General features: G+C 40.3%; 1 protein-coding gene across 6 annotated transcripts in view; it reads left to right on the top strand.

The window, feature by feature from the left end:
- The window catches only part of DENND5A (DENN domain containing 5A), a 117,331-nt gene that overhangs the window by 14,699 nt on the left and 75,848 nt on the right, over positions 1–26,784 (top strand). For 3 of the 6 annotated variants that reach the window (XM_073347531.1, XM_073347527.1, XM_073347528.1), the window contains exons 2-4: positions 16,767–16,838; positions 17,471–17,580; positions 18,470–19,130. In XM_073347531.1, the coding sequence (XP_073203632.1) occupies positions 16,767–16,838; positions 17,471–17,580; positions 18,470–19,130 (843 nt within the window). Of the gene's footprint in view, positions 1–13,644; positions 13,667–16,766; positions 16,839–17,470; positions 17,581–18,469; positions 19,131–26,784 lie in introns of those variants that run through there. The other 3 variants (XM_073347532.1, XM_073347529.1, XM_073347530.1) reach the window with 2 other exon arrangements.

Raw genomic sequence — 26,784 nt, 5'->3', positions numbered from 1 at the left:
TTGTTTTCCTTTTTCTTAGGTGCAATGCCAGAGATACACAGAGGAGTGAGAGGGGGTGTCTTGGGGTATTTGCCCCTTCTTTTTATAGTTTCAATCCCCCTCTTGAAAAACATTTCCAACTGGGAACTAGGAGACAGAGTCTGTGTGGAAGGATATTCCCTGAGATTTTTTCCCACCTATTTGAGCTTCCTTTGTTTTTCCTTCCTGGTTGATTACTCTGTTTAAATGTTTAAATGCAAATTAAGAGAAACATACATTCCTTTGTTCAAGACAGGCCTGTTTGATCAGTTTGGTGCTGCGTGAGTTTTGAACATGTACTCTTGACATCATATGGGGGAATCTTAAAACTTCACATTACAGTGTTGCCACACACATTTTATCTGGACAATACAGACCAACAAATTATGAATTTTCAGATGATACCTCACATGGCATACCTTGTACAAAGATTTACGGTAGTGTGTAGGGTGTGAATACAGAGATGTATTCAGTCACAGTTCTTACCTATGCAGAAGTAATGAGTTGAACCTATACATGCTGATCAACAAAACTGAGCTAGAAGCAAGGTTAGCTGGGTCTGTATTTAAAGAGGGTAACTAGGTGTACTTTATGCCCTCTGTTGAATTTATCTTGGATTTACTTTTATCTGAGTGGCTTCTAGTTAGTTTAATGCTCCTTGAAAAATCTTTTCTTATAGGCATTCCGATAGATTCAAACAGGCCTGATGCTTGGTTAGCAAAAGCTTGAAAACGAGATACAGGATTTTAAGTATATCTGAAACCTAACATTGGTTGTTCTTTTCGGGGGATTAGAAGAAAACTTTCTGGGGGCTGTCTTTGAAAACACCTGAAAGAGAGTTTTAAATACACTTAACCAGTTAGCAAAGACAGGACCTATCTTAGACCTGGACTAAACTAGGAAATTAGGTCAGTATAACTACATCACTCCGGGGTGTGAAAATCCCCACCCTGTATGACACAGTTAAACCAACCTTACCTCTGGTGTAGACAGCACTATGTAGATGGGAGAATTCTCCCATTGACTTAGCCATTGCCTCTCGGGGAGGTGGAGTACCTACCTTGACAGGAGAAGCCCTTCTGTTGGCATAGGTATTGTCTTCACTGCAGTGTTTTAGGTGTAAACAAGACTTTAGGGTTTTATACTGCTGCCTATCACCATAGCATCCGAGTGCCTTCTGAGTAAAATCAGTAGCAATTCTGAAGTCCGTAGTGGACTTCATGGAGCCTCTGGCAGTCTCCTTTTTGTAGTAAAAACTCAGTTTGGGGATAGGACTTTGTATGTGTTTTAGATTTTATTAAGTTCCTTTAATATGTTGGCGGGGGGGGGGGGGGAGAGTGGGATTGGTTGGGATTTTTTTTTTTGAGTAGAAGTGGGGAGGTGTCATGGGGGGGCATTCTTATGGTTGGGACAGGCTTCTTTGAAGAGGAACATACTACTAGAAAATCTCACATCTTTACAAATTGCATTTGATCCCAAAATTCTTCAAACATATGCAGCACCTCTGAAATCTAACTGCTTCTGGAAGAAAACCAAATAGTACAGCTTACAATTGATTTTTTTTTTTAAAGACAAAAATGGACCATTAGATCATCTAGTCTGACCAGCTGTATAATACAGGCCATAGAATTTCATCCAGTTACTTCTGTATTGAGCCCAATAACTTGTTTGAGTAAAGCATATCTTCCAGAAAAGATATCCCGTTTTGGTTTGAAGACCTTGAGACAGAAAATGCACCACTTCCCTTGGCAGTTTGTTCCAATGGTTAATCAACCTTAGTGTTAAACATCTGTGCCTTATTTCCAACTGAACTTGTCTGACTTTAACTTCCAGCCACTGGTTCTTGTTATACCTTTCTCTGCTGGATTAAAGAGCCCTTTAGTACCTGGTATTGTCTCACCATGAAGATTACGTTGTATACTGTAGACACTTCTTGATCTTTTTAATAAACTGTGACTGGATATCTGGAGGGGCCACACTGAAAATGCCATGCTCGGGGCAGACTGCGAGAAATAGGGCAGACAATCCCCCAAAATGGTGGTTTATTCTATAATTAGATTCACCAAGCCAGTAATAAAAGTGCTTCTGCAGTACCACCCTGGTTAACCAGAAGCCAAACAGTCCCCTTTTGGCATTCCAGTCCCTGGCTCCCATCTAGGCAAAGAGATCTAACGTAGTGATAGGTTACCGAAAACCCTGTTCACCAGACTTAAAGTTCTCCCAATTCCAAAGCATCAGACACTTATGTTCAGGTCAATATATTTTTCAGATCTTACCCAAATATTACACTGTCATGCAATCCTTAGGAAACTCACTAGAGATTTATTAAGAAAAGAAAAGAGTTATTGAATGGTTAAGGAATCGTATACGTATAAGTGATTTTCATTGTTCATAAATCAGGGTCATAGCAGTAATGTTATCTGCTGGCTTGTAAAAGTCTCTTTGGAATTATCCCAACAGTTCAGAATCCAAAGGCAGCTTAGATGTAAAGTCTGTTAGTCTTTCCATATTTTTTCTAGGGTATTCCAAATAATACTTGGAAGATCTCAATCCCACGGCTTGAACTTTCCCAGTTCAAAGTTCAGCAGATGAGAGATGACAGGATCATGCCCCAGATCCAGTATTTATAGCTCTCTAGCAGGCTGACAAGCCTCCTCACAATAATTGTCACAGCAGGGCTTTCCTCCTCAGAAGAATAGGCAATGCAGATAGTTTGTGGACCTTTGCTTTGAAGTTAATCTTCTATTTCCTATTCATACATAGGTAAACTAGTTACACTCATTTACATAGGGCAGTTAGCCGGTCCTCCATTATAACAGATAGTTGAGCTGAAGACAGTCTAGATATGGGTACCTGCATGGCCCCACAATATGCCAACATTTTTATGTCTGACTTAGAACAATGCTTCCTCAGTTCTCTTCCCCTAACATCCCTACTCTACTTACGCTACACTGATGACATCTTCATCATCTGTACCCATGGAAAAGAAGCCTTTGAGGAATTCCACCATGATTTCAACAAATTTCCATCCCACCATCAACCTCAGCTTGGACCAGTCCACAAAAGAGATCCACTTCCTGGACACTAAGGTGCTAATAAGCAATGGCCACATAACCACCACCCTGTACTGGAAACCTACTGACCGCTATACTTACCTACATGCCTTCAGCTTTCATCCAGACCACATCACACGATCCGTTGTCTACAGCCAAGCTCTAAGATACAATAGCATTTGCTCCAATCCCTCAGACAGAGACAAACACCTAAAAGAACTCTATCAAGCGTTCTTAAAACTACCCACCTGCTGAAGAAACAGATTGACAGAGCCAGAAGAATACCCAGAAGTCACCAACTCCAGGACAGGCCCAACAAAGAAAGTAACAGAATGCCACTAGCTGTCACTTTCAGCCCCCAACTAAAACCTCTCCAGTGCATCATCAAGGATCTACAACAGAGGTGGGCAAACTATGGCCCGTGGGCCACATCCGGCCCACAGGATCCTCCTGCCTGGCTCCTGAGCTCCTGGCCCGGGAGGCTCACCCCCAGCCCCTCCCCCACTGTTCTCCCTCCCCCACAGCCTCAGCACGCCATGCTGCCGGTGTGGCGTATTAACCTGCTCTGCGTAGGAATGTGATACTGGTAGCAGTTACGGAGAGCAATTTACTACACTACACTGGCGCAGTGCTCTGGGCGGCCGGGCAACGCTCTGGGCGGTGCGGCTGTAGTGCTGCCAGCCACCGGTGCTCTGTGCTGTGCAGTAAGGGGGCAGGGGGGGTTGGATAGAGGGCAGGGGAGTTCGGGGTGGTGGTCAGGGAGCGGGGGTGTGGATGGGGTCGGGGTGGTCAGAGGGTGGGGAATGGGGGCAGGGACCCCGGGGGGGCAGTCAGGAGGGGGGATTAGATGGGGTGGTGGGGGACAGTCAGGGGACAGGGAGCGTGGGGGTGTGTGTGGATGGGGTAGGAGTCCTGGGGAGGGGGGGCTGTCAGGAGGCGAGAAGCAAGCGGGGGTAGATGGGGGTGGGGGCACAGCCTCCCCTAACCTGTCCTCCATACAATTTCTGAAACCTGATGTGGCCCTCAGGCCAAAAAAAGTTTGCCTGCCCCTGATCTACAACTTATCCTGGAGGACGATCCCTCACTCTCACAGATCTTGGGAGACAGGCCAGTCCTTGCTTATAGACAGCCCTCCAACCTGAAGCAAATACTCACCAGCAACCACACACCGCACAACAGAACCACTATCCCAGGGACCTATCCTTGCAACAAAGCCTGTTGCCAACTGTGTCCACATATCTATTCACTGGACACCATCATAGGGCCTAATCACATCAGCCACACTATCAGAGGCTCGTTCACCTGCACATCTACCAATGTGATATATGCCATCATGTGCCAGCAATGCCCCTCTGCCATGTACATTGGCCAAACTGGACAGTCTCTATGTAAAAGATTAAATGGACACAAATTGGACATCAAGAATTATAACATTCAAAAACCAGTGGGAGAACACTTCAGTCTCTCTGGTCACTCGATTACAGACCTAAAAGTCGCAATTCAACAAAAAAACTTCAAAAACAGACTCCAACGAGAGACTGCTGAATTGGAATTAATTTGCAAACTGGACACCATTAAATTAGGCTTGAATAAAGACTGGGAGTGGATGGGTCATTACACAAAGTAAACACTATTTCCCCATGCTAATTTTTTTCCCCTACTGTTACTCACACCTTCTTGTGAACTGTTTGAAATGGGCCATCCTGATTATCACTACAAAAGTTTTTTTTCTCTCCTGCTGATAATAGCCCACCTTAATTGATTAGTCTTGTTACAGTCTGTATGGCAACACCCATTTTTTCATGTTCTGTGTATATATATCTTCCTACTGTATTTTCCACTGAATGCATCCAATGAAGTGGGTTTTAGCCCATGAAAGCTTATGCCCAAATAGATTTGTTAGTCTCTAAGGTGCCACAAGTACTCCTTTTTTTTTTGTTTGTTTGTTTTTTGTTTAGCTAATATTAGTTTTCTGCAGTGTCTCACATCTTTGATTTTCAGGTTAACTGAACACGGTAGCACACAATGTAAGGCAATTAAGACAGTAAAAGGATTTAGTATCTAAAAGCTAATTGGATTACATTGGTAAACTTTTCTAACAAGATATAGGTAAACTCAGACAAATACACTTAGCAACTATTCTTTGATTCTTACCAATACAAAGTGATTGAGTTGGGGATTGCGAGCCTAATGAACATTTCTTTGATGCTCATACATAAGTGGATTGTCTTGATTACAATTGCAATGCCTCATGTTAAATTTTGATGGAGTCATTCATACATTAGTTTATGTGACACTGACAGATCAGCTAACTGAACAGAGTAAAAGTCCTTAAATCTTTCACTGTAAAGTGTTTTCTTCAGGTCTTGCATCACTTTTGTGGTTCTTCTCTGCACCCCCTCCATTTTTTCAACATCCTTTTAAAAATGTTGACACCAGAAGTGGATGCAATATTCCAGTATCTGTCTTGCAAGCCATCTGTAACTATATTTGGTCTGTGGATTATAGGACCGGAGCAGTTTGTAGGTTTATTACTTATAATAATCTTATGGGGTTGCAATTATTCTCCCTTTATGGGAAGAATTTAAGTCTTTTTGTATGTTCTCTGAATTCTATTGTGGGTTGAATCAAGACTCCCACTATCATTCTTGCCTGAAGCTGAATTTAGAATAAGTACTTCTTTGTTAACTGCCAGTTACCCATACGATACATTATCTGCATTTTGGAAGTAATTTTGATATTCATATTTGATACCTGTGTGTAATCCTGTTTGACTGTGCAGCATGTTATTATAGAATGCAGTTTCCACCCAAGAACAAGAATTAAGAAATCAAAAGGGAGTTATTTTTATGTTTACTTTCATTTAAATATGTCCATGTACACTGCACTGCAGTTTCTTGGAAGCAGGCTAGAATTAAAGTAGAACATATGATAAATTAGTGTATTTGAAATTCTTAACTTTTATGAGTAGTATTTGTTTTTATAGATTGCTTTGAATTAATGTGTGCATTGCTGAGAGGTGTTCTCTCTAGCACTCAGACACTAAGGGCTAGCTTGTGACATAAATTGCATGGTGCCATGGGTGAGGAAGACTAGCATCCCTACATCCTTGCACAGGTTCCCTGGTCTAGACTTTGGGTTTGGAAATGAAGTAGTAAGTGGGTGTGGAGAGTGTGTAAGGGGAGTTGATGGAGCCTCAGCTCTACTCTGCCAGTGTGCTGGCCAGCACAGCTGAGCCAGCATTAGGGGTGTCATTTGCTGCTGCTGCAGACCACCAGCAAATCACTCCATGTTCTTGTTTAATTTGTTGCATTATATTTAGTTAAAGCTTAACAGCCAGGGTGAACAACAATCAATGATTTAAAATAATAAAAAAAAGTCTGATTTTTTAAATTTAAATTGGATTTTTTTGATAAAAGGTTTTTTCCTCAAAAAGCATATCTAAAGATAGCTACATTATAAATCAAAGATATCTCGTCATGGAATAGGGATTATAAATTCTAATTCTATAGTATGAGACAATATATTCATGTAATGTTTAAGAAAAGTTTTGTAAATGAGTTTCAATAGTTCATGGATTAGGGACCCAATTTTATGGGGTTCCACGGGCTTCTGTATAGATTATTTAGGTTAATCTTTCTATCTGTCTAGAAGATACTATACAATGCTTAGTTTTGCAGTTCTCAGACTGTGGATTTGTGTCTCCAGAAGTAACATGCTTAACAGCAAAAATGTTTTTAAATAAAATATATAGAAGTGAGAAGTAACAGACCTCAACTCTATTGTCCCTCTGCAAATTTGTGTACACAGAATCAATCCCTTACCTCTCTCTAAAAGTGCAAAGTTTCAAAAAGTTCAATGAATAGAAGATTGTTGGGAGTGGAATAGATCTGGACAAGGAGAAGTCTGGAGATAAATGTGAGAAGCGAGGGACATATGCTTGTTTTGTGAATATATTATATGTTTGCTGTTGAAGAAAAAAAAATTCAGAATACGTAATGTTGTTTACTTAAATAAAACATTTCAGAAATGTCTATCTGGTGATGTTCTCCTCCTAATACAGCATGGCAAGAAAATCCTCCAAATATTAATGATTAACCTGTTGAATTGGAGATATTTATGAAGTCATTGGGAGGTGAACTATCTGCTTCAATTACCTTTGGTAAATGAAATAACCAACCAACCATTCATTTAGCTGTAAAATTAATCTGAAAAGTTTTGCAAATAAATCACTGTTTAAAAATGGTATAGTGTGTACCTTCTAAAAATGAAACCTACATCTATCGCCGAGTTATGAAGAATATGTATTAAGGTTATAACAACCAACAAGAATGTACTTTTATGTAGAAAACCATGATTAAATCAAGTCTTCCCAACTAGTGATTTAAATCACTATTTAAATCAAATCCACCCTGTTAACAGCCTTTAAGATTTTTGCATAGTTAATCTATTTTAATATCTGATGTCTTAATGAGGGGAGCATCGGTCTTTATACCACATAGGATTCATATAAGCATATGTCAAAATATAAACTTGATGTTTCGATAACCTGCTACATTCAGTATGACTTATTAAAAAATGGAGTACATAATGTAAATGTACATCAAGATTGAATGAGGTGGATCAATAATATCCTGTATCATGGCCATTTAAGAAAAGAAATGATGTTTGGCAGATAGCGAAAAGCGACAAATTATTGAATCAAAATCAATATGCTTAGTTTCTGGCTGTCTTTGTAATTGTTTTGAGCAGCTCAGACTCTGTACTGGAGCCAATAAACAAATGAAGGTGGCACTGTTAATGATTCTTTAAGGTCAGTGTATCATGATCAGTCAAATTTGCTTGTATTTTTACAGGCTTCTTTTGGTTAATAAAGGTCTCCTCTCCAAGTTTGCTGTTCCTGCAGTCGGGGGTGACAATGGAGCTTTACGATGCTTCGTCTCATATGTTGTTCTGAGTACTATGTTCCTGTGCAGTTTTCACAGTCTTGCACAATTTAAGTACAAGAATAGTAGCACTGCAGTAAAAGGCTTTTATAAATTCCTCAAGGTGGAAATTGTTGACTAACAAGTTGGTTTGTGTGGTTTTTTTTAAAGGCAGTTTTCCTGTTTACTTACAAACATTTTTAACATTTCCTTTCATCCTCACCCTGTTTAAAGACAAATGTGCTCTATGAAAATCAACTATTTTATAATATTTAGTGTTGAAAACACGACCCGAAACCTGCCAGGGTAGCATGTGGGCTGCAAAGATTAAGTAATTGTGTTAAAAGCAGGAAAGAGCCCCCTTGCGAACATATTTTCATTTTTTTAAAAAGAAAAACAAATGGTTAGGAAAAAACAGATCCGTAAAACCATAAAGTTTTCCTTGGAAGGGATTGGCACTGGAAAAGGTACAGGTGGTAATTCCTGTCCAGATTATAACTGGACCCATATAAGTTACCTAGATGCATTTAATATAATTAGCATGGTTCAGATCTACTGTATACAATTTAGGCTTTTCTGCATTATAATTAACTAATTTTGTAACCATCTAGTCACAGGGTTGTCACAAATGACTTGTGCCCATATACAAAATATACTGTACAGTTAATAATAATGGCTGCTAACCATGCAACGTCCTAGCCAATGACTTCCTGTAAATAGGTGGTAACTGGAACTGTTGGAAAAATGAATTGGTGAAAATGTTTGAAGTTTTTCGTTTGCAAGGTTTGAAATAGACTCATTGTCCATTAATGTGATTAAAAAATTAAATTTGTCACTTACCAAAAAAAATAAAATCCAGTTTTCAGTAAATATGTGGTTTTCAGTAAGCTATTTGACAACTATGTCAATTAAGATTCATGAAATGCGTCATAGAAAATTTGTCACATTGACCATTTTCCCCACAAACTTTGTGTTTTAGAAAAGTTTTTTTTCTATGATGAAATGTGTGCAAAAGATTTTAATCCATTTTACTTGTAACATTTTTCTTTTGGGGTATAGCTGGGGACCTTTTACTGTGCCTATCTCATTTACTTAGCTGGTATTCGTTCCTCCCAGCTTTTTGTGAAAATAGGACATCTTTTGTGGGTTTGTTGATGTAGCTGCAACCTTATATAATTATGGACTCATACTTGAGACTTGCTGATAAGCAGGCCAGGTGGGAGACAGGAAAAAGCCTTCCCCTACAGTATCCAGAGAAGTCCTGAAGGCTCATCAGGACATGATCAGAGAGAACCAATTACTAAAGACTTGAGATCTTTTTCTCTAAGTTACAAATCTAAGGGAAGCTTAGTTGACAGGACTTTGCAAAGTACTGAAATGAGGTATCACCTGCAGAACACTTTTTCAAATTGCCTTTGTCATAAATATAAAGGGAAGGGTAAACCCCTTTGAAATCCCTCCTGGCCAGGGGAAAGCTCCTCTCACCTGTAAAGGGTTAAGAAGCTAAAGGTAACCTCGCTGGCACCTGACCAAAATGACCAATGAGGAGACAAGATACTTTCAAAAGCTGGGAGGAGGGAGAGAAACAAAGGGTCTGTGTGTCTGTCTATATGCTGGTTTTCTGCCGGGGATAGACCAGGAATGGAGTCTTAGAACTTTTAGTAAGTAATCTAGCTAGGTATGTGTTAGATTATGATTTCTTTAAATGGCTGAGAAAAGAATTGTGCTGAATAGAATAACTATTTCTGTCTGTATCTTTTTTGTAACTTAAGGTTTTGCCTAGAGGGGTTCTCTATGTTTTTTGAATCTAATTACCCTGTAAGATATCTACCATCCTGATTTTACAGGGGGGATTTCTTTATTTCTATTTACTTCTATTTTTATTAAAAGTCTTCTTGTAAGAAGCTGAATGCTTTTTCATTGTTCTCAGATCCAAGGGTTTGGGTCTGTGGTCACCTATGCAAATTGGTGAGGCTTTTTTATCCAACATTTCCCAGGAAAGGGGGGGTGCAAGTGTTGGGAGGATTGTTCATTGTTCTTAAGATCCAAGGGTCTGGGTCTGTGGTCACCTAGGCAAATTGGTGAGGCTTTTTACCAAACCTTGTCCAGGAAGTGGGGTGCAAGGTGTTGGGAAGTATTTTGGGGGGAAAGACGCGTCCAAACAGCTCTTCCCCAGTAACCAGTATTAGTTTGGTGGTGGTAGCGGCCAATCCAAGGACGACGGGTGGAATATTTTGTACCTTGGGGAAGTTTTGACCTAAGCTGGTAAAGATAAGCTTAGGAGGTTTTTCATGCAGGTCCCCACATCTGTACCCTAGAGTTCAGAGTGGGGGAGGAACCTTGACAGCCTTCTTAAGAAGATTACTGTTGTAATTTCATTCCCAAAGAAGACTCAAATCTTGCAATTCTGAGGAGAGTTGCTGAAGGGAAAGGAGTTTATGGGGCCTAAACCTTATTAATCATCTCAGTCAGACAGGGCTTAGCTGTAGGCGTCCTCTCCCATTAAGGTGTACCACCCAGGATTACTGTGGGCAAACACAGAGGAGAAGCCTAAACACAAGAGAGGAGATGTGGTTTGGCAGGGGTGCAGGTGACACACATCATAACATGGTCTGCTTCCAACTTTCAAAAGAAACCTTGTGGCTTGTTGTTTGTCAGATTAAATGCAGTTGGTTGTTTGAATATGGGATATTCTAAATACAGCAGTTGTACTGAATGTGCCATGAGTAAATTCAAACAAACAGATGCATGGCTAAGCCCTTAATGCTATCTGAATTGAAGTGCAGTCATTTCATAGTAAGTATAAACAAGATCAGGATTGATTGGCTAGTTCCTTACCTTGTCTTGTGAGTCCATGCAACACAGAGTATGTCTTGGTTACTAGAGGTGTGGCATGAAGTCTAATAAGGCTGTGAAAACAAGTTAATTTTATCAGTTATCCTCTAGAAATCATGTTAAATTAAAGGGTTCTTGAAACCTGTTTAACTTTGTCCTAGAATGGACAAGTTCTTAGTTTCCTTTACATTTGTAAGGTCTGGTCTCCACTACAGACCTATATTGGTATGACTGTTGCTCAGGGGGTGAAAAAGCACACCTGAGCAATGATGAGCTGCCAAAATCTGAAGAACCAGTTCCTTCAGTTGCTCCGGGTCTTCGGCGGCACTTCGGCAGCGGGTCCTTCACTTGCTCTGGGTCTTTGGCGGCACTGAGGGACCTGCCACCGAAGTGCTGCCTAAGACGCGGAGTGACTGAAGGACCCGCCGCCAAAGTGTTGCCAAAGACCGGGAGCAAGTAGAGGACCCACCGCCAGAGTGCTGCCGAAGACCCGGAGCGCCGCCGGGTGAGTAAAAAGGGATTCTCAAGGGGAGCCTTCCCAGCCGGGAGCTCAGGCAGGTCGGACAGGATGGTCCTGCGGGCCAGATGTGGCCTGCAGGCCGGAGTTTGCCCAACCCTTTAACAACCGGTTCTAAACTGGCTTCAAAATTTTTAACAACTGGTTCGCACGAACCGGCTCCAGCTCACCACTGCCCCTGAGTGACATTGTTATATTGACCTACCCCCCTGTGTAGACAGCTCTGTCAGTGGGAGAGCTTTTCCTGCCGACACAGCTACTGCCTCTCAGGGATTAACTACGCCGATGGGAGAGCTCTCCTGTCATCTTAGAGCGTCTTAATTAAAGCGTTACAGTGGCACCGATGCAGCATTTTAAGTGTGGACTTGCCCCAAGACAGCTCATCAGCTGAGCTTATTTAAAGCTCAGGCAGAAGGGAGGTATTGAGCAACATCTCGTGAACTGCATCAGTTAATGAGCTCAATATTGAACTTTGATGCTTCCTGCCAGTGTAAGTTTGTATTTGATACTTTTCTGTGATATGCCTCACGGTCGGCATTACGAATGGGGGTGGGAATTGAAATCTTGGGATTCTATCTGTGTGTGCAAAGGATCCTGGGGAGAGGAGGAGATTATAGTAACTTTCTATGTCAGGCAGGTCTTCCCCAAGAATTTTCAATCTAGTTTAAGAGGAGATGCAAGTACCTTTATCAAACAAATAAAAGTAAAGTGTCAAAGGATGGGAACTATAATAAACAAACTTCACTTGTGTTCCTAACTATTCAAACTTTATATCTTAACCTTATTCCTGCTTACATTATTTCTGTGGCTTCTTTTCCACTTTGTTGATATTGTGGGGACTGTGGAAAAATGGGGAAAAGATAAGGTAGAATGAAGGAAGCATGAAGCATAGTGAGATAAAACAAGTAAACTTTTCCCTCCCTGGCTGCTGTGAGTCCCCCCATCTGTGCTGGGACTCTCTGTGAAAGGAGGAGCTTTTAAGCTATATCTTCAGAACCTATGTATGGGCTGAATAATTGATTGACAATACCTACCTTGAGTTAAAACTCCAGTGTAGACAAACCCTTTCTGTGTGATGGTTCAATACCTTGCACAGTGGGAGCCCCAATCTCAGCAGGGATCTCTGCATGCTGCTGTAATACAAATAGTAATGTAATATTATAAAATTGGCTCATTATATTGAGGCATACACCTCTTCCCCCCTGCCCCTCTTATGAGAATTGTATCCCCGGAGGGGGAGCAGGGAAGAGCCTTGCCTGGCTCCTGCAGCAGCAGCAGCGATTGGCTGCTCTACCCTAGTGGGCAGGCCAGTGGAGAAAGCAGCCAATCGGGGAGGCTTCCCCTGTGTTTCCCTGCCCCCTGGCAGGGTGAAATTCACTAGAGGGCTGGAGCATCTGGACTCATCACAAGATGAACACCAGCCCTGGCTGAAATCTGTCCCTTGGAACAAAAACAAAATAAAACCGACAAACAAAAAAATCTCAAGAGTTGGCAACACTGAACTTATTGGACACATCAGATTTTTACAGAACTTTTCTTTTCTCTTCCATCCTCATCTTCTTAAGTTTAGAGAAACTGTTACTGGTGTTTTCCAATATTCAATTTACTGTGTCTGTTAAACTTGATCTTCCCTTCTTTATTGAAGCCTTTGAGGTCAGCAGTAAATGAAGAGATGTCAAGATGATTTGCTTTCTCCATAAGCCACATGGTCCTGTAATCTGCCGATTGGCAATGCCAGAAACATAGTTAACACCTTATTTGCTTTTATCTGCACTTTGAGATAAACAATGCCCACAAGCAATATATGATCAAATTTCTCTTTTCCTTGGTAGATGTGTTCAGCAGCACTAAAACCTGCAGTTGTTGAATATCTTCCTTTGGCAGTTACAGGAAAAGTGTGTCTCAGGGGGTGGATTTTTGGACTCAAGAGGCCACATCTTGGTTTTCAGCCTAAACTTTGCATTAAGCCTTTTCTACATAACTTGCCTTTTGAAATGTGCTAATGGAACCCACCCGTTTTCTTTTGAAGGCAAGATTGCTCATTCTGAAGGCCCACTTGCCAAGGCTGGTAAGAGACACCTGTAAGGTGAAAAGACATACTGTGGTGAAAGGAAAGATGAGCACTGTTAACTTGGAAAGATAACAGGACAAATCTGAAATCAGGAAATAGCATCAGTTCTCCCAGATGCTGATGAAGACTGAGCATGATGGCTGTATGTACAGAAGAACAGTATCAAAGCAATGTTGAACATAGCCTACTCATACAACAGTGGCACATGTGCACTAGTTTGATTTCTGCTGACTTTACAGGATGCTATGTGAGTTTTGTTTTGTATTTCCACCTGGGCCGTGGATTGACTTAAAAGAGAAAAAACAAAAACTGTTGACTTCTAGGGGTCAAGTCAGTATTTTTGGCTTAACTTTGACAGTGTCATTTTAAAAGTTTTTAACTTGTAGACACAGCTATAACAACCCCTGATTTCACCTATACTGCAGAGCCACACTTTTTCTTGCTGCAGGTTCTTAAATATATTTCAGACAGCTTCTCTTCAGTGATATCACAATGTTACTCTTAATTGCAGAGTTAAAATGGTCTCAGCAAACATGTACTTTGAAATTGATCATAATGAAACATCCTTGTTAAAAGAAGGTTCCTAACCCAGGGAATTTGTGTTTTCTTTTCTTTTAAACGTCTGCTGATAATTGTGGTTTTGGGAACCTGGTGATTGAAACCACCTACCACAAAGTATAGGAGAGAAGTTGGCATGCAAGTGTTTACTTCCATCTGAAATACCATGGAAGAAAAACAACAAGCTAACTTAGTGAATGTCTATCTTTTTCTGAATTGATTAAAGCTGACATTACATCATTCTAGACTGACACAGTATAGAAAACAGTATGTGTTTTAAATCTCATTACTTGTTTCTAAAAGCCTGTACTACAGAGGTCTCTGAGGTTTTTCCTTGGAGTCTGTGTGAAAGTTGAGAGATCTGGGGTGGATGTGTGGAATGTCATTTATTTTTCTTTGCCCATTTTTGACAGTGGTAGCTTGCATCTAGGACAGTGGTTTTCAAACTTTTTTTTCTGGCTACCCAGTTGAAGAAAATTGTTGATGCCCGCAACCCAACGGAGCTGGGGATGAGGGGTTTGGAGTGTGGGAGGGGCTCAGAGCTGGGGCAGAGGGTTGGAGTGCAGGAGGGAGTCAGGGCTGGGGGTGCAGGCTCTGGGGTGGGGCTGGGGATGAGGGGTTTGGCGTGCAGGAGGGGGCTCCGGGTTTGAGGGGGGGCTCAGGGCTGGGGCAAGGGATTGGGGCATAGGGCTGGGGTGTGGGCTTACCTCCGGCAACTCCTGGTCAGTGGTGCAGCTGGGGTGCAGAGGCAGGCTTCCTGCCTGTCCTGGCACTGCAGATCACGCGGCTCCCTGGAAGCAGCCAGCAGCAGGTCCGACTCTTAGGCAGAGGTGCGCAAGCGGCTCCACATGGCTTTCGTTCACAGGCACCGCTCCTCCAGCTCCCATTGGCTGGTTCCCAGCCAACGGGAGTGCAGAGCTGGTGCTTGGGGTGTGGCCTGTCCCCCCTGCTTAGGAGGTGGGCCTGCTGCTGTCTGCTTCCAGGGCACAGCACAGTGTCAAAACGGGTAGGAACTAGTCTGCCTTAGCCAGGCAGCACTGCCAATGGGACTTTTAATGGCCCAGTCGGCGGTGCTGACCAGAACTGCCACGACCCAGTGCTTTCCATTCCGTGACCCATTACTGGGTCGTGAACCACAGTTTGAAAACCACTGGTCTAGGCTGTTGGGTTCACTTTTTGTTTAATTATTTCATTTTAAACTGTTCCATAAATGTCATTGTTACTAAATAGTCCTTTTTGTTGACTCTGACCCTCCAAATGATCTCGTTAGTTACATTTTAGAGGAGTTATGTGGTCCTTATTTTCTTTTTAATACCCAAATGTTCTATTAATAGATTTCAAATTTTTCCAAATAGGCTCTTGCACAGTAACTAGATATAGCTTATCTATATAGCTTAGGCTCTTGCACAGTAACTAGATATAGCTTATCAGTACCATATAAAGATGTACATAATTACAAAAGCAGCTGAAAAAAGCTGCATGGCGATCAGATACATTTACAGAAAAAAGGTGGATGTGCAAACTAAACTCATGAAAGTGAAAATTGGGGGCTCTTTTTTAAATATGGGGGATTAAATATGTCAGATCCAGCATGGCCTCTGTTAGGTTCTGATTCAGGAAAAAGTCACTGTTCAGTACAGCATTTAAAGATGATTAACTTTGAAGTATGTGCTTAAGTGATTTCCTGAATTGGAGCCCTTGTTAGGGATTTTCACGTTAAGAACCCCATTAAAAGAGTTGGTAGAGTTTGCTGCTGTGTCCCCTCAGAAAGCTATATTTGGGAATGTGGGGACATTTTGCAGAACCTAATGTTGTGCAGCACAAAGATTTTAAGCTGTTTCAGTCAATATAGAAGTGTAATTTTAAATATGACTGTAGAAGAACAGAACAAACCCAACAAATTCCAAATCAACTTCGTTTGCTGCTTAATTATTATGTACAAGATAATAAATGAGGGGTTGAAATGTGGTGGGGTTTTGTTTTGTTTTGTTTTCCTTTTGCAGGTGTTGCTGAAGTCTCTAGATTTATTTAAAGCATGTGATTTCATGTAATTCTGCCCAATTGTTACAGCAGCTGTTACTAACTGCATGCTTGCTACCACATTCTAGTAAGAAGGCAAAGGTTATTTTGGGAGGCAAATTTTGTTTGCCTTTAAAAAAACCAAAAACCAAGTATTAAAAATTGCAGTTGGTGAAGTGAGCTACAGCAGCAAGACCCATGATGGTTGAATTTTATACTCTGGAAATTAAATTCATTCCAGCACAGAGGCTCCAAATGAGGCTTTATGGGCCATATGGGCTTTAGGTCTCCCATTACTCAATGGGGGAAGTCAGCACCATGTCCATGCACCACTTAAATCTCACCTAAACCCTATTTTGAGGGTTTATGTAGGTCTTAACTGGTGCATAGGTCTTGGCCTGGGCCCTTGCATGGGGTGAATTTCATCATCTCCTCTTAAGGGAATTTTAGAATATGGCTTTTAAAGAAGGCATTAGTTTAACATGTAGTTAATTACCACTGCAGTGGTGTCTTGGCCAAGGAGAACTGTTGTGCAAAAATTCCCGTCCTCTGAAGTGTATTTATTGCTGACATTTCTGATGGCTTATTAATGCTCCATTTTTATAGCTATTAATATGATTTAGTAGTATGTGTTAGGAAAATATGGAATCAAATCTATTGTGCCGGCTAATTTTGTATGACATTGTGCATTGGTCACTTCTAGCTGTATAATTACTGAATAGTTCACATTATTAAATTGTAATGCAGTGTTGTTTTTATTTGTTATATAGCACTATGCCAGTATATACAGGCCTCTAAAACCCGAGATGGTGCCGGCTGTTTCATTGCAAGTGCAGTAGAAGGTAAAAGGAAAAAAAAAAGAAAAACAGCACAGACTTTCTAGCTCTTTCAATATCTTTTGTGCCCTTTGACCTCTTAACTTCCTAGATTCTCTCTTCACAGCTGACTTTTTTTTTTTAAGTAGGGGGTGGATTTCCAGACTGTCAGTCTCCAAGAAGAAAATTTGAGGAGATTTTTAAGTGATGTCACTTGTGTCTGTCTCAAGCTCTGTCTTAAGCTTTTTGCTTCACCTTTGCATCTCGTCTATTTGTGCTTTTCATGGGTAATACAATTCAGATTATGTTCTGCAATGTATTCTATTGCTGTGCTCCAAACAGAATTTGAAATAACCCAAATGCAGCTTCTACAGTTGCTGCTAAAAAATAAAGACAAAACAGTAACTGTAGACTGCCTCTAGCATATTCACGTTTCAAGAAAAGCACAGATAAATAATGGTGTATAAATGTTACCAGTGCTAATACTTTTCAGTCTAATTATATGCTATCTTGCATTTTCTGTTTCTGTTAAAGGGAATGTCTGTACTTAATCCACTTATCTTCACGTTTGCCTACTGACATTTTGCTTTCTGGCCTTACGTGAAAGAGCTTGGAAAGAGAATGAAATGATTAATTTGATTTTTTTTTCACTTTTTCAGGTGAAAATTTTGAACAGACTCCATTAAGACGCACATTTAAGTCCAAAGTTCTTGCTCGTTATCCTGAGAATGTAGAATGGAATCCTTTTGACCAGGATGCAGTGGGAATGGTCAGTATGACCTAAGGTGCTCTTTGTTTTTGTTGGGTTTTTAAGACTAGTGCTCCCTTTACTATAATTGCCCAACTGGATTCTTTCAATAAATTATCTTTTGATAATGGCAAAATAAAAAGCTGTAGTACAAAATGTTAAATACTGATTGACAGGTTGCTCTAAATTTTGCAGATTAGTTTAAATGAAACAATTCCCATTTGACTTTATACTTGGAGAATATAAAAAGGCCTTTTCCCCTAAAATAACTGATTTTCATATTATCATGCAATTTTAGGGCCAGAAGTGACCTCAGGAGGTCATCTAGTTCATCCCCCTGTGCTGAGGCAGGACTCATGATGAATAATTTTTTTACCCTTATGCTGCAGTATGCCAAAGAGTAGACTGTTGGAGTAGAAGTGAGGGAAAATTAGTCTTTTGTGGTTAATGATTAGTTGTTCCGTCTACATCTAATTTTTCTTTTTCAGGGAATGGAATTTAACTTCTTACCTCACCTTGTATTTTTACTGTGCTTTAAATAAAACATATGTTCTTCTTTTAAAAGCAAAAATCATGATCAAAACATTTTTTCTTCCACTATTTTTGTAGGGTGTAATTCTGTTCATATGAAGCCAGTGATAAAGTTTCCTGTGAACTTCAGTGAAAAATCAGATGTGGGCCTTATGCTGCATGCCTTTGTTCTGTGTAATAACTCTTAGTTTTAATGTGTTTGTGTTTAAGACACTACCTAATGTAATAATGTCTTACAAAATCTATTTAGAGAGAAATGAAATGTAATGTCAGTCCTCAGCATTCTCAAATGCTGTCTGTTATTGCCAAAAAATTTGAAAGAAGCAAAATAATTTAGTATTTATTTAACTTTTCCCACTTTTTTTGTTTTCTTTTATAGCTGTGTATGCCTAAAGGGCTTGCTTTCAAGACCCAATCTGATTCCAGAGACCCTCAGTTCCATTCGTTTATAATCACCCGTGAAGATGGCTCGCGGACATTTGGGTTTTCTCTCACATTTTATGAGGAAGTTACAAGCAAGCAAATCTGTAGTGCAATGCAGACATTATATCATATGCACAATGCTGAATATGACATTCTGCATATTCCACCCACAAATGACAAAGATAGCTGTAGCAGCATAGAAGACTGTAATGTAACTTCTGTATCAAAGCTACAGCGTTTTAACTCCTATGATATTAGCAGAGACACACTGTATGTCTCTAAGTGCATTTGTCTGATTACCCCAATGTCTTTCATGAAGGCTTGTAAGAAAGTACTTGAGCAACTTCACCAAGCTGTAACTTCTCTTCAACCGCCACCGTTACCTTTGGAAAGTTACATCTACAATATTCTCTATGAGGTTCCTCTTCCTCCGGCAGGGAGATCCTTAAAATTTTCAGGTGTTTATGGACCAATTATCTGCCAGAGACCAAGCACCAGTGAACTGCCATTATTTGACTTTCCAGTTAAAGAAGTTTTTGAATTACTTGGAGTGGAAAATGTGGTTCAGCTCTTTACTTGTGCTCTTCTGGAATTCCAGATACTGCTTTATTCACAGCGTGAGTACTCTTGTTTTGTCCTGTGTAACTAATGGCATGAATTTTTTTAATAGAGATTCAAAAAAATAAATAGCTGTAATAAACTACTATTGGCATGTCACTGCTGTCAGTGTGTTGCTGCTGTCAGAGTGATTTAAATCAGACCTCACTGGAAAGTGAAGGCCCTCAGCAACTCTGAAAATCATAGTACCTAACTTCAGGCACTTGAGTTTGAAAATGTTGGCCTTACTTTAATATTCTGTATGCATGTAATGACATGAGACAGGACAAGAAAGCTGGCCTTCTTCTTTCTTTGCAAAAATCACCATTAATTAGAGGAGTAAATGGATGGTTTCTCCCCAGCTTGCTGAATTCCTGCTCTGCCTTCACTCAACGAGGGGCATCTTAGGTGTGGTCTACACATAAATTAGGTCAACACAGCTATGGCACTTGGTGGTATAAAAAATTCACAGCCCTGAGCACTGTAGTTGTGCTGACCTAATCTCTGGTATAGATGCAGCTAGGTCGATGGAAGAATGCTTCTGTCAGCCTTGCTGCTGCCTTTCCTTGGAGATGTGTAGTTCCTACACTGATGGAAAAAGCTCTTCTGTCATTGTAGGAAGTGTCCACGCTACAGAGCTACAGCAGCACAGCTATGGTGCTATAGCTATGTCACTAGACTGCCTATAATGTAGATATATACAATTGTAAACAGGGTGGATAAAAAAAAATCCATGATTTAAAAAAAAATCAATTTTTTAAATTTAAATCTGTTTTTTTTATAAAGGTATTTTTAATTAAGATCCATGATGAGATATAATGTAATAGGGATTATACATTCTCATTCTATAGTCTGAGACAATATATTCATGTAATGTTTAAGAAAAGTTTTGTAAATGAGTTCCAACAGTTCATGGATTAGGAACCCAATCTCATGGGGTTCCAGGGCTTCTGTATAGATTATTTAGGTTAATCTTTCTATCTACCTAATGGGACTCAGTGCTCAGTCTAGAAGATATCAGAGATGCTTAGTTTTTCAATTCTCAAACTGTGGATTTGTTTCTTCAGAGATAACATGCTTGTTAATAGCAAAAAATGTTTTAAAATAAATTAAGTATATAGAGGTGAGAAATAACAGACCTCAACCCTATTGTCCCTCTGCAAGTTTGTGTTCACAGTCAATCCCTTACCTCTCTAAAGGTGCAAAGTTTCAAAAAGTTCAATGAATAGAAGATTGGTGGGGGCGGAATAGTTCTGGACAAGGAGAAGAAGTCTGGAGATAAATGTGAGAAGGGAGGGACAGGCAGTAGAAACAAATGTGAAACTGTTTGAGCAGCATATTTCAGAAGTCTTGAGGTCTTTCTGAGTGTAGCCTTCATTGGTTTGAGATCTACCATACCATTCTCTCATTAGAAGGGAAAACCTATAACGGCAGCAGGCCGTAACAGAGACCCAGAGAAATATTTTAATGAAGTTTCTCTTCCTGTGGGTAAGACAGACGTGTGCAAAATGCAAATAGTGCAACAAAGAAATGCAAGGCCTGGTTTCATAGAATCATAGAATATCAGGGTTGGAAGGGACTTCAGGAGGTCATCTAGTCCAACCCCTTGCTCAAAGCAGGAGCTATCCCCAATTTTTGCCCTCAATCCCTAAATGGCCCCTTCCAGGACTGAACTCACAACCCTGGGTTTAGCAGGCCAATGCTCAAACCACTGAGCTATCCCTCCCCCTAAATTGTTGTTTCCTGAATGAAACATCATGAGAAGTGTTCCTTCTTTGGAGGAAGCTGCGTTGAAGATGATGAAAGGAACATGACTGAACATGCAGGATCTTCAGGTTGGTAAACTTTATTTTATACTTCTTTCTTAAGGACTGCCTGTCTTCCTTCTGGACTATTCTTGAATTCTCATGTTTGAGCAAAAAAATACAGTTGTTACTCTATGGTACTATCAATTTAGATGCAGTTGTGATAAAAAAATAGCTGAAATAGGCAGATCTTCCTTTTACAATTTCACCTTTAAAGTAGTACCAAGTGTCAGTGAATGCAATGACTAATACTAAATGAGCAGTATGGTAATAATAAATAAATAACTGCATTGACTTACTTTGTTTAGGAGAATCTGTCCTCAACATACAGGATTCTGAAGACTATCCACCTTCAAGATCACCATCATTTTCTATAGTTTCAGCATTATCTGTCAGTGATAGTGTTTCAGTCACACCATGTATGTCACATAGCCACAGTATATCACCTGTAGCAAAAAGAAAAAAAGTCTCCATCATCCAGAAACCACCATAGATAAGTTTGTGTTAAGAACCAGCAGATTACAAAAAGAGGTAATTGATGAAAAAATTGCCTGGTTTGTTTATACAACAAACTCTCCTTTCCGCATGATTGAGCGCCCACACTTCATTATCATGGTTCAGTCATTAAGACCAGGATACAGTCCACCCAACAGAGCAGATGTCTCAGGCAAATTGCTGGATAAAGTGTATGAAAAATTGAGCAGTGTGCAAAAGGTCTAGAGGGTAAAATTGTTAACCTGAGTCTTGATGGGTAGAACAGTGTCCATAGTGATCCTGTTGTATGTGCTTGTGTGACAACAGAAGAGAATGTCTTCCTTACAGAAACAATTGATGCATCAGGAAATACACACACAGCAGAATACTTACAAGTAGTAGCAGTAAAAGCTATAACAAACTGGGGAAAAAATTCAAATGTCTAGTACGCAGCTTGGTCACAGACAAGGCTGCAAATGTATCCAAGATGAGAAGAAATTATTTAGAAGAGAGTCCCAAGCTAATAACATACGGTTGCAGTGCTCATTTGATGCACCTCCTAGCCAAAGACTTCAGTGTTCCAGAAATAAAGGCTAATGTTGTTGAAATTGCAAAATACTTCCGTAACAACTGCTTTGCAGCAGCTGCTCTGAAAAAAGTGGGAAGAACCAAGCTAACTCTCCCCCAAGAAATGTGATGGAACTTAGTAGTGGACTGTTTTGAGCACTATAGCAAGAACTGGCCTAATCTGATGACAGTTTGTGAACAAAATCATGAAAAAATAGATGGCACTGTCACAGCCAAAGTTCTCAACATTGGGCTTAAGAGAAATGCTGAACACATGCTGAGTACCCTGAAGCCCATTTCTGAAGCCTTGAACAAAATGCAGGGAAATAGCTGTTTTATTGCTGAGGCTGTTAATTTGGAAGGAACTGAGTGAGATCTTAAAAAGAGAGATATGCAATGACAGAGTTAAATTACAAGCATTAAAAAAATGAATGGGACAAGCACTATCTCCAGCTCATTTTCTTGCAAATATTCTCCATACTTGGTACCAGGGTCAAACCTTAACTCCTGAAGAAGAGTAGTTGGCTATGACATGGACATCCAGCAATCATCCCTCCATAATGCCATCTACAATAAACTTCAGCGCTAAAGGTGAACCATTCAAGAAATATATGTTTGCTGATGTTTTAAAGAAAGTCACACCTGTGAACTGGTGGAAGTCACTTAAGCTCTTGGATTCAGAGACTGTTGAAGTGATAATCTCACTTTTAACAGCAGTAGCTTCTTCTGCCAGCATAGAAAGAATATTTTCTTCCTTTGGACTAGTTCATTCCAAATTGAGAAATCGTTTGGGACCTGAAAAAGCAGGAAAGCTTGTTTTCCTTTTCCAGATTATGAGCAAACAGGAAAACAAAGGTGAAGACTACTTCTGAGTTAGCTGCAGAAGCCAATATTTTAAGTTTCTCATGTTGACCTGGCTGACATAGTCTATTTAATTTTTGTTTTGTTAATTATTTCATTTAACTATTTTAGTTTAAAAACAATTTTAACAAAAACAAACCTGATTTTAAACAACTTGAACGTTTAACTAAATTCAAAAACTCATATGCTTGTTTTGTTAAAATATTATGTTTGCTGTTGAAGAAAAAAATCCAGAATACATAACGTTGTTGTTTTAGTTACATAAAACAATTTAAATGTCTCTCTGGTGGTCTCCTCCTAATACAGCATGGCAAGAAAATCCTCCAAATATTAATGATTAACCTGTTGAAATGGAGATAGTTCACCTCCCAATGACTTCATAAATATCTGCTTCAATTATCTTTGGTAAATGAAATAACCAAACAATCATTCATGTTCTGATATAGCTGTAAAACTAATCTGAAAAGTTTTCAAAATAAATCACTTTGCAAATGTATAGTGTGTACCTTCTAAAAATGAAACCTACGTCTGAGCTGTGAAGTGTAACGGGTTGTTAACTCACCACCATGGTGCCCCCTGCTGGTTGCTCCGGGAATTAGCTCTATCCAGCTGTGCAGCGCCCTCTGCAGGTGGTGTCCTGCCCATCGCTGTGCTCTGCGGTGCTGTCTGGGACCTGCATTGCTCCCTGGCTTGTGGCGTCCTCTTCTGGACACAGCCCTCCGGCTGTGCCCCACTCAGTTTTCTCCCCTTCCAGGGGTATCTGCAGTCCTCAGTCTCCACCTGCCCTTGTGACCAGCTGCAGCCCAAAGTCCCTTCCCTCAGGGCAAGCCACAGTCTGTATCGGGCCAGGCTCCTCCACGGCCAGGTGCATGGAAAAGGGGGACCTAGGCCCGCCCACTACTCTGGGTCCCTGCCCAGGGTCCCTCTGGCAGCAGCCATGTCCTGCCCTCCTTCTCTCCCATCTACTGCTCATGCTCCCTGGGCCACTTCCCCTTTGGCCCTTGCACCTTCTCAGCCCTTTCTTTCAGGGGCCTCAGCCTGGCAGGTATCAGGCTGAAGCTTTCCCTCCATTCCCCTGAGGCTGCTCTATCTAAGGTGCTATCCCTGGGAGCCTGTCCTCCTTCCTTGCTTGTCAGGGAGAGATTCCTGTCTCCTCTGCTTTGTAGCCTTTATATGGAGCTCAGCCTGGCCCTGATTGGCTGCTTCTAAGCCTTCTGTGATTGGCCGGGTTCTGCGCAGCCGCTCCAAGGGCTGCTATGAACCCTTTGTCTGCCAAAGTGGGGCAACTGCCCCACTACATGAAGAATATGTATTAAGGTTATTACAACCAACAAGAATGCACTTTCATGTAGAAATACATGATTGAGTTGAGTCTTCCTAAATCAGATCCACCCTGGTTGTAAACATACAATGAACTGTATGCCCCAGGTTGTATTTCAAGAGACATTGTTCCCTTAATTCCCTTCAAGTTCTTTGCCCAGAAGTATCTTATGTCCAACCATTGTTTGGTTTCCTCCTTGCTCTTTGTATCAGACCCTTTTGATTTAATTCCCTTTAGCCAGTCTTAACAGTATCAAGTAGGTAAACTGAGGTACACATAATATTTATAAAAATGGCTCTCTCCTGTTCTTCACACATAGGTATATCTGTTCACTAACAAAAGAAGCTTTATATAGAAGCTTGTTAACTTCTTTGATTGTAGTTGTCCTGTAGTGTTTTAGTTTGCCTCAAGTGGTCATACTCAATTGCTAACATAAGTTGCTACTTGACTTTGCTAGAGTTGCCAATGGTCCAGGAGATTGCACTGGTTCCTTTCTGTTCTATTAAAATGCTCCAGACACAACTGAACTTTCTTTGATATTTGTCTTGAAAAGGAACTGGGAAGTACTTTGAAGTAATTTGAAAGTTTGCTTTATTTTATCCTATCTCTTGTGAGTGCTCCTGTATCGTTTGGTGAAATGCTCTTTTTTTAAAATTTACTACAGCAAAACCTCGAGGAAAATTGCAACAGATATCCCTACTCTATTTCTAGCATCAGCATAGTTAATAATGTTTGTTTTTCCTCTTTCAGAAGAGGAAGAACACCGCTGTAATAAAACTGTGGCCACTTATTTTGGTACTTACAATGACACACTCAATCTAAAAATTGTCTGAAGTTTTTTTATATAATCAAAGGTGTTACTGGTAACATTTACCACTGGGACTAGAGAAAGTTTTTTGTTTTTTTTCCCCAGCTTGTTTACTTTATATACTTAACTATACCTTGTATATAATTTTCACTGTTTCCCATATATGATCAGTTTGATTTCCTGTTTTGCTTATGTGGGGTTTTTCAAACAGCAAAAAGGGAAAACACTTTTAAAACAGGGAAGTTTGATTAAAAAACCTCAAAATTTGGCAGGGGAACTCCAAGGCAAATAGAATGTGAAATCATTTTAACTAATTTTTAGCATGGTCTAGATTTTGTTGACAGTTGTGTCTGAGCATGGATCTAGGTGCTGAACTTTAAACACCCAAATTTGAAATTTTTGCTCTAAAAACTTAACTTTTTTTTTAAATCAGTCATGAAACCTGATTTTTCCAATTATGTGACAACGTAATTGGTTAGAACAATTTCTGTTATGCTCTTTGGGTCAGATCAGATCACTGTACTAGTTCAGTAGAGCTTGACTAACAAGCATACAGATCTGAAAATCTAAAAAGTTAGGGTGCTTGTCTACACAGGATGCTGTGTTGCTTTAACTTCAGTTTTCAGAGTAGCAGCCGTGTTAGTCTGTATTCGCAAAAAGAAAAGGAGTACTTGTGGCACCTTAGAGGCTAACCAATTTATTTGAGCATAAGCACCTTAACTTCAGTTTGTTCACCTAGCCTTGTGTCTAGACGTGAACTTTTTAAAAATTAAATTATTTGGCATCTTAAATTGCAGTAAGTCATCCTCCCTGGAACAGGAGTAAGTCCACTTCCCAGTGAGTTTGTTTACTTTAAAGTTTGCATGAACTAATTAAGTACTTCACTTCTGACAGTCCTCCAACTAGTATCCCACACTGCATTTATTCACTCCTGGATTGGCCTGTCTTCGTACCTTTGTGCCCTCTACTGCTCTGGGTCATCTTGATTGGATGTCACTTCTCTGTTTAAATGCTGTATCAGGTAGCGGTAGTGAGTTCCCACGCCAAGAGTAATGTACCCGTTATAGCAGCCGGGGTGCTCCAGGCTTCCACATGGATCTCTTTAGAGATCCTGGACTTGTTTGCCCTCTCTGGAGAGCTGTGTGTCTAGCCCCATCTAGAGAAGAGTCACCAGAATGTAGAAACCTGCAAAAGCAAATGAAGGTGAAGGGGTGCTGGCCAAGTCAAAGCTAAGGTGCTATAGCAGAACTCCCTGAAGAAAATGAAGGACATGTTCAAGGAACTTGTGACTGCATCCCAAGAGAGGACTGCTAAGGCAAAAGTGTGGAGGGATGGTTTCCTGGATAACTCTCAAAGGTTTGTAAGTGAGCGCATAGCCCTGGAGAAGGACATAATGCAGACAGTACAAACAGCTGTGATAGAGCAGGTTTTGTTATGAAGATCCTGCATTGCATGCCAACCTTACAATAGCCTGCAAACTATGGAGAACGCACCATACTGGGACCATCATTTCCATCATCCTAATTACAGGCCTTTCCCACAACAGTCAATTATATTGGAGATGGAGAACACTTTTGAGCACATCGCATACAGGAGTTTGAACGCTTCATAGTTTAGTTTGGCCATGCCTTAGTTCCTTTAGTTTTAAGCTTTCACTAAGTTCTTGGTTAACTATGTACTTGGTTAACACGATAAAAATCTTTGTTAAACTTGGCTGCAGAACTTCATTGAGGTATAGTTCCACCTATACATTACATAACATTTCCCCAAGTGGTATCAGTTCCTAATCAAATAAAAATACACAAACACATTTCGGTCATTTCCTTGATTACAGTACA

This window comes from Lepidochelys kempii, chromosome 6 (genome assembly GCF_965140265.1).
Source record: "Lepidochelys kempii isolate rLepKem1 chromosome 6, rLepKem1.hap2, whole genome shotgun sequence".
Lineage (NCBI taxonomy): Eukaryota > Metazoa > Chordata > Testudines > Cheloniidae > Lepidochelys > Lepidochelys kempii.
The sequence above is the reverse complement of the archived record's forward strand: the minus strand, read 5'-3'. Positions and strand labels throughout refer to the sequence as shown.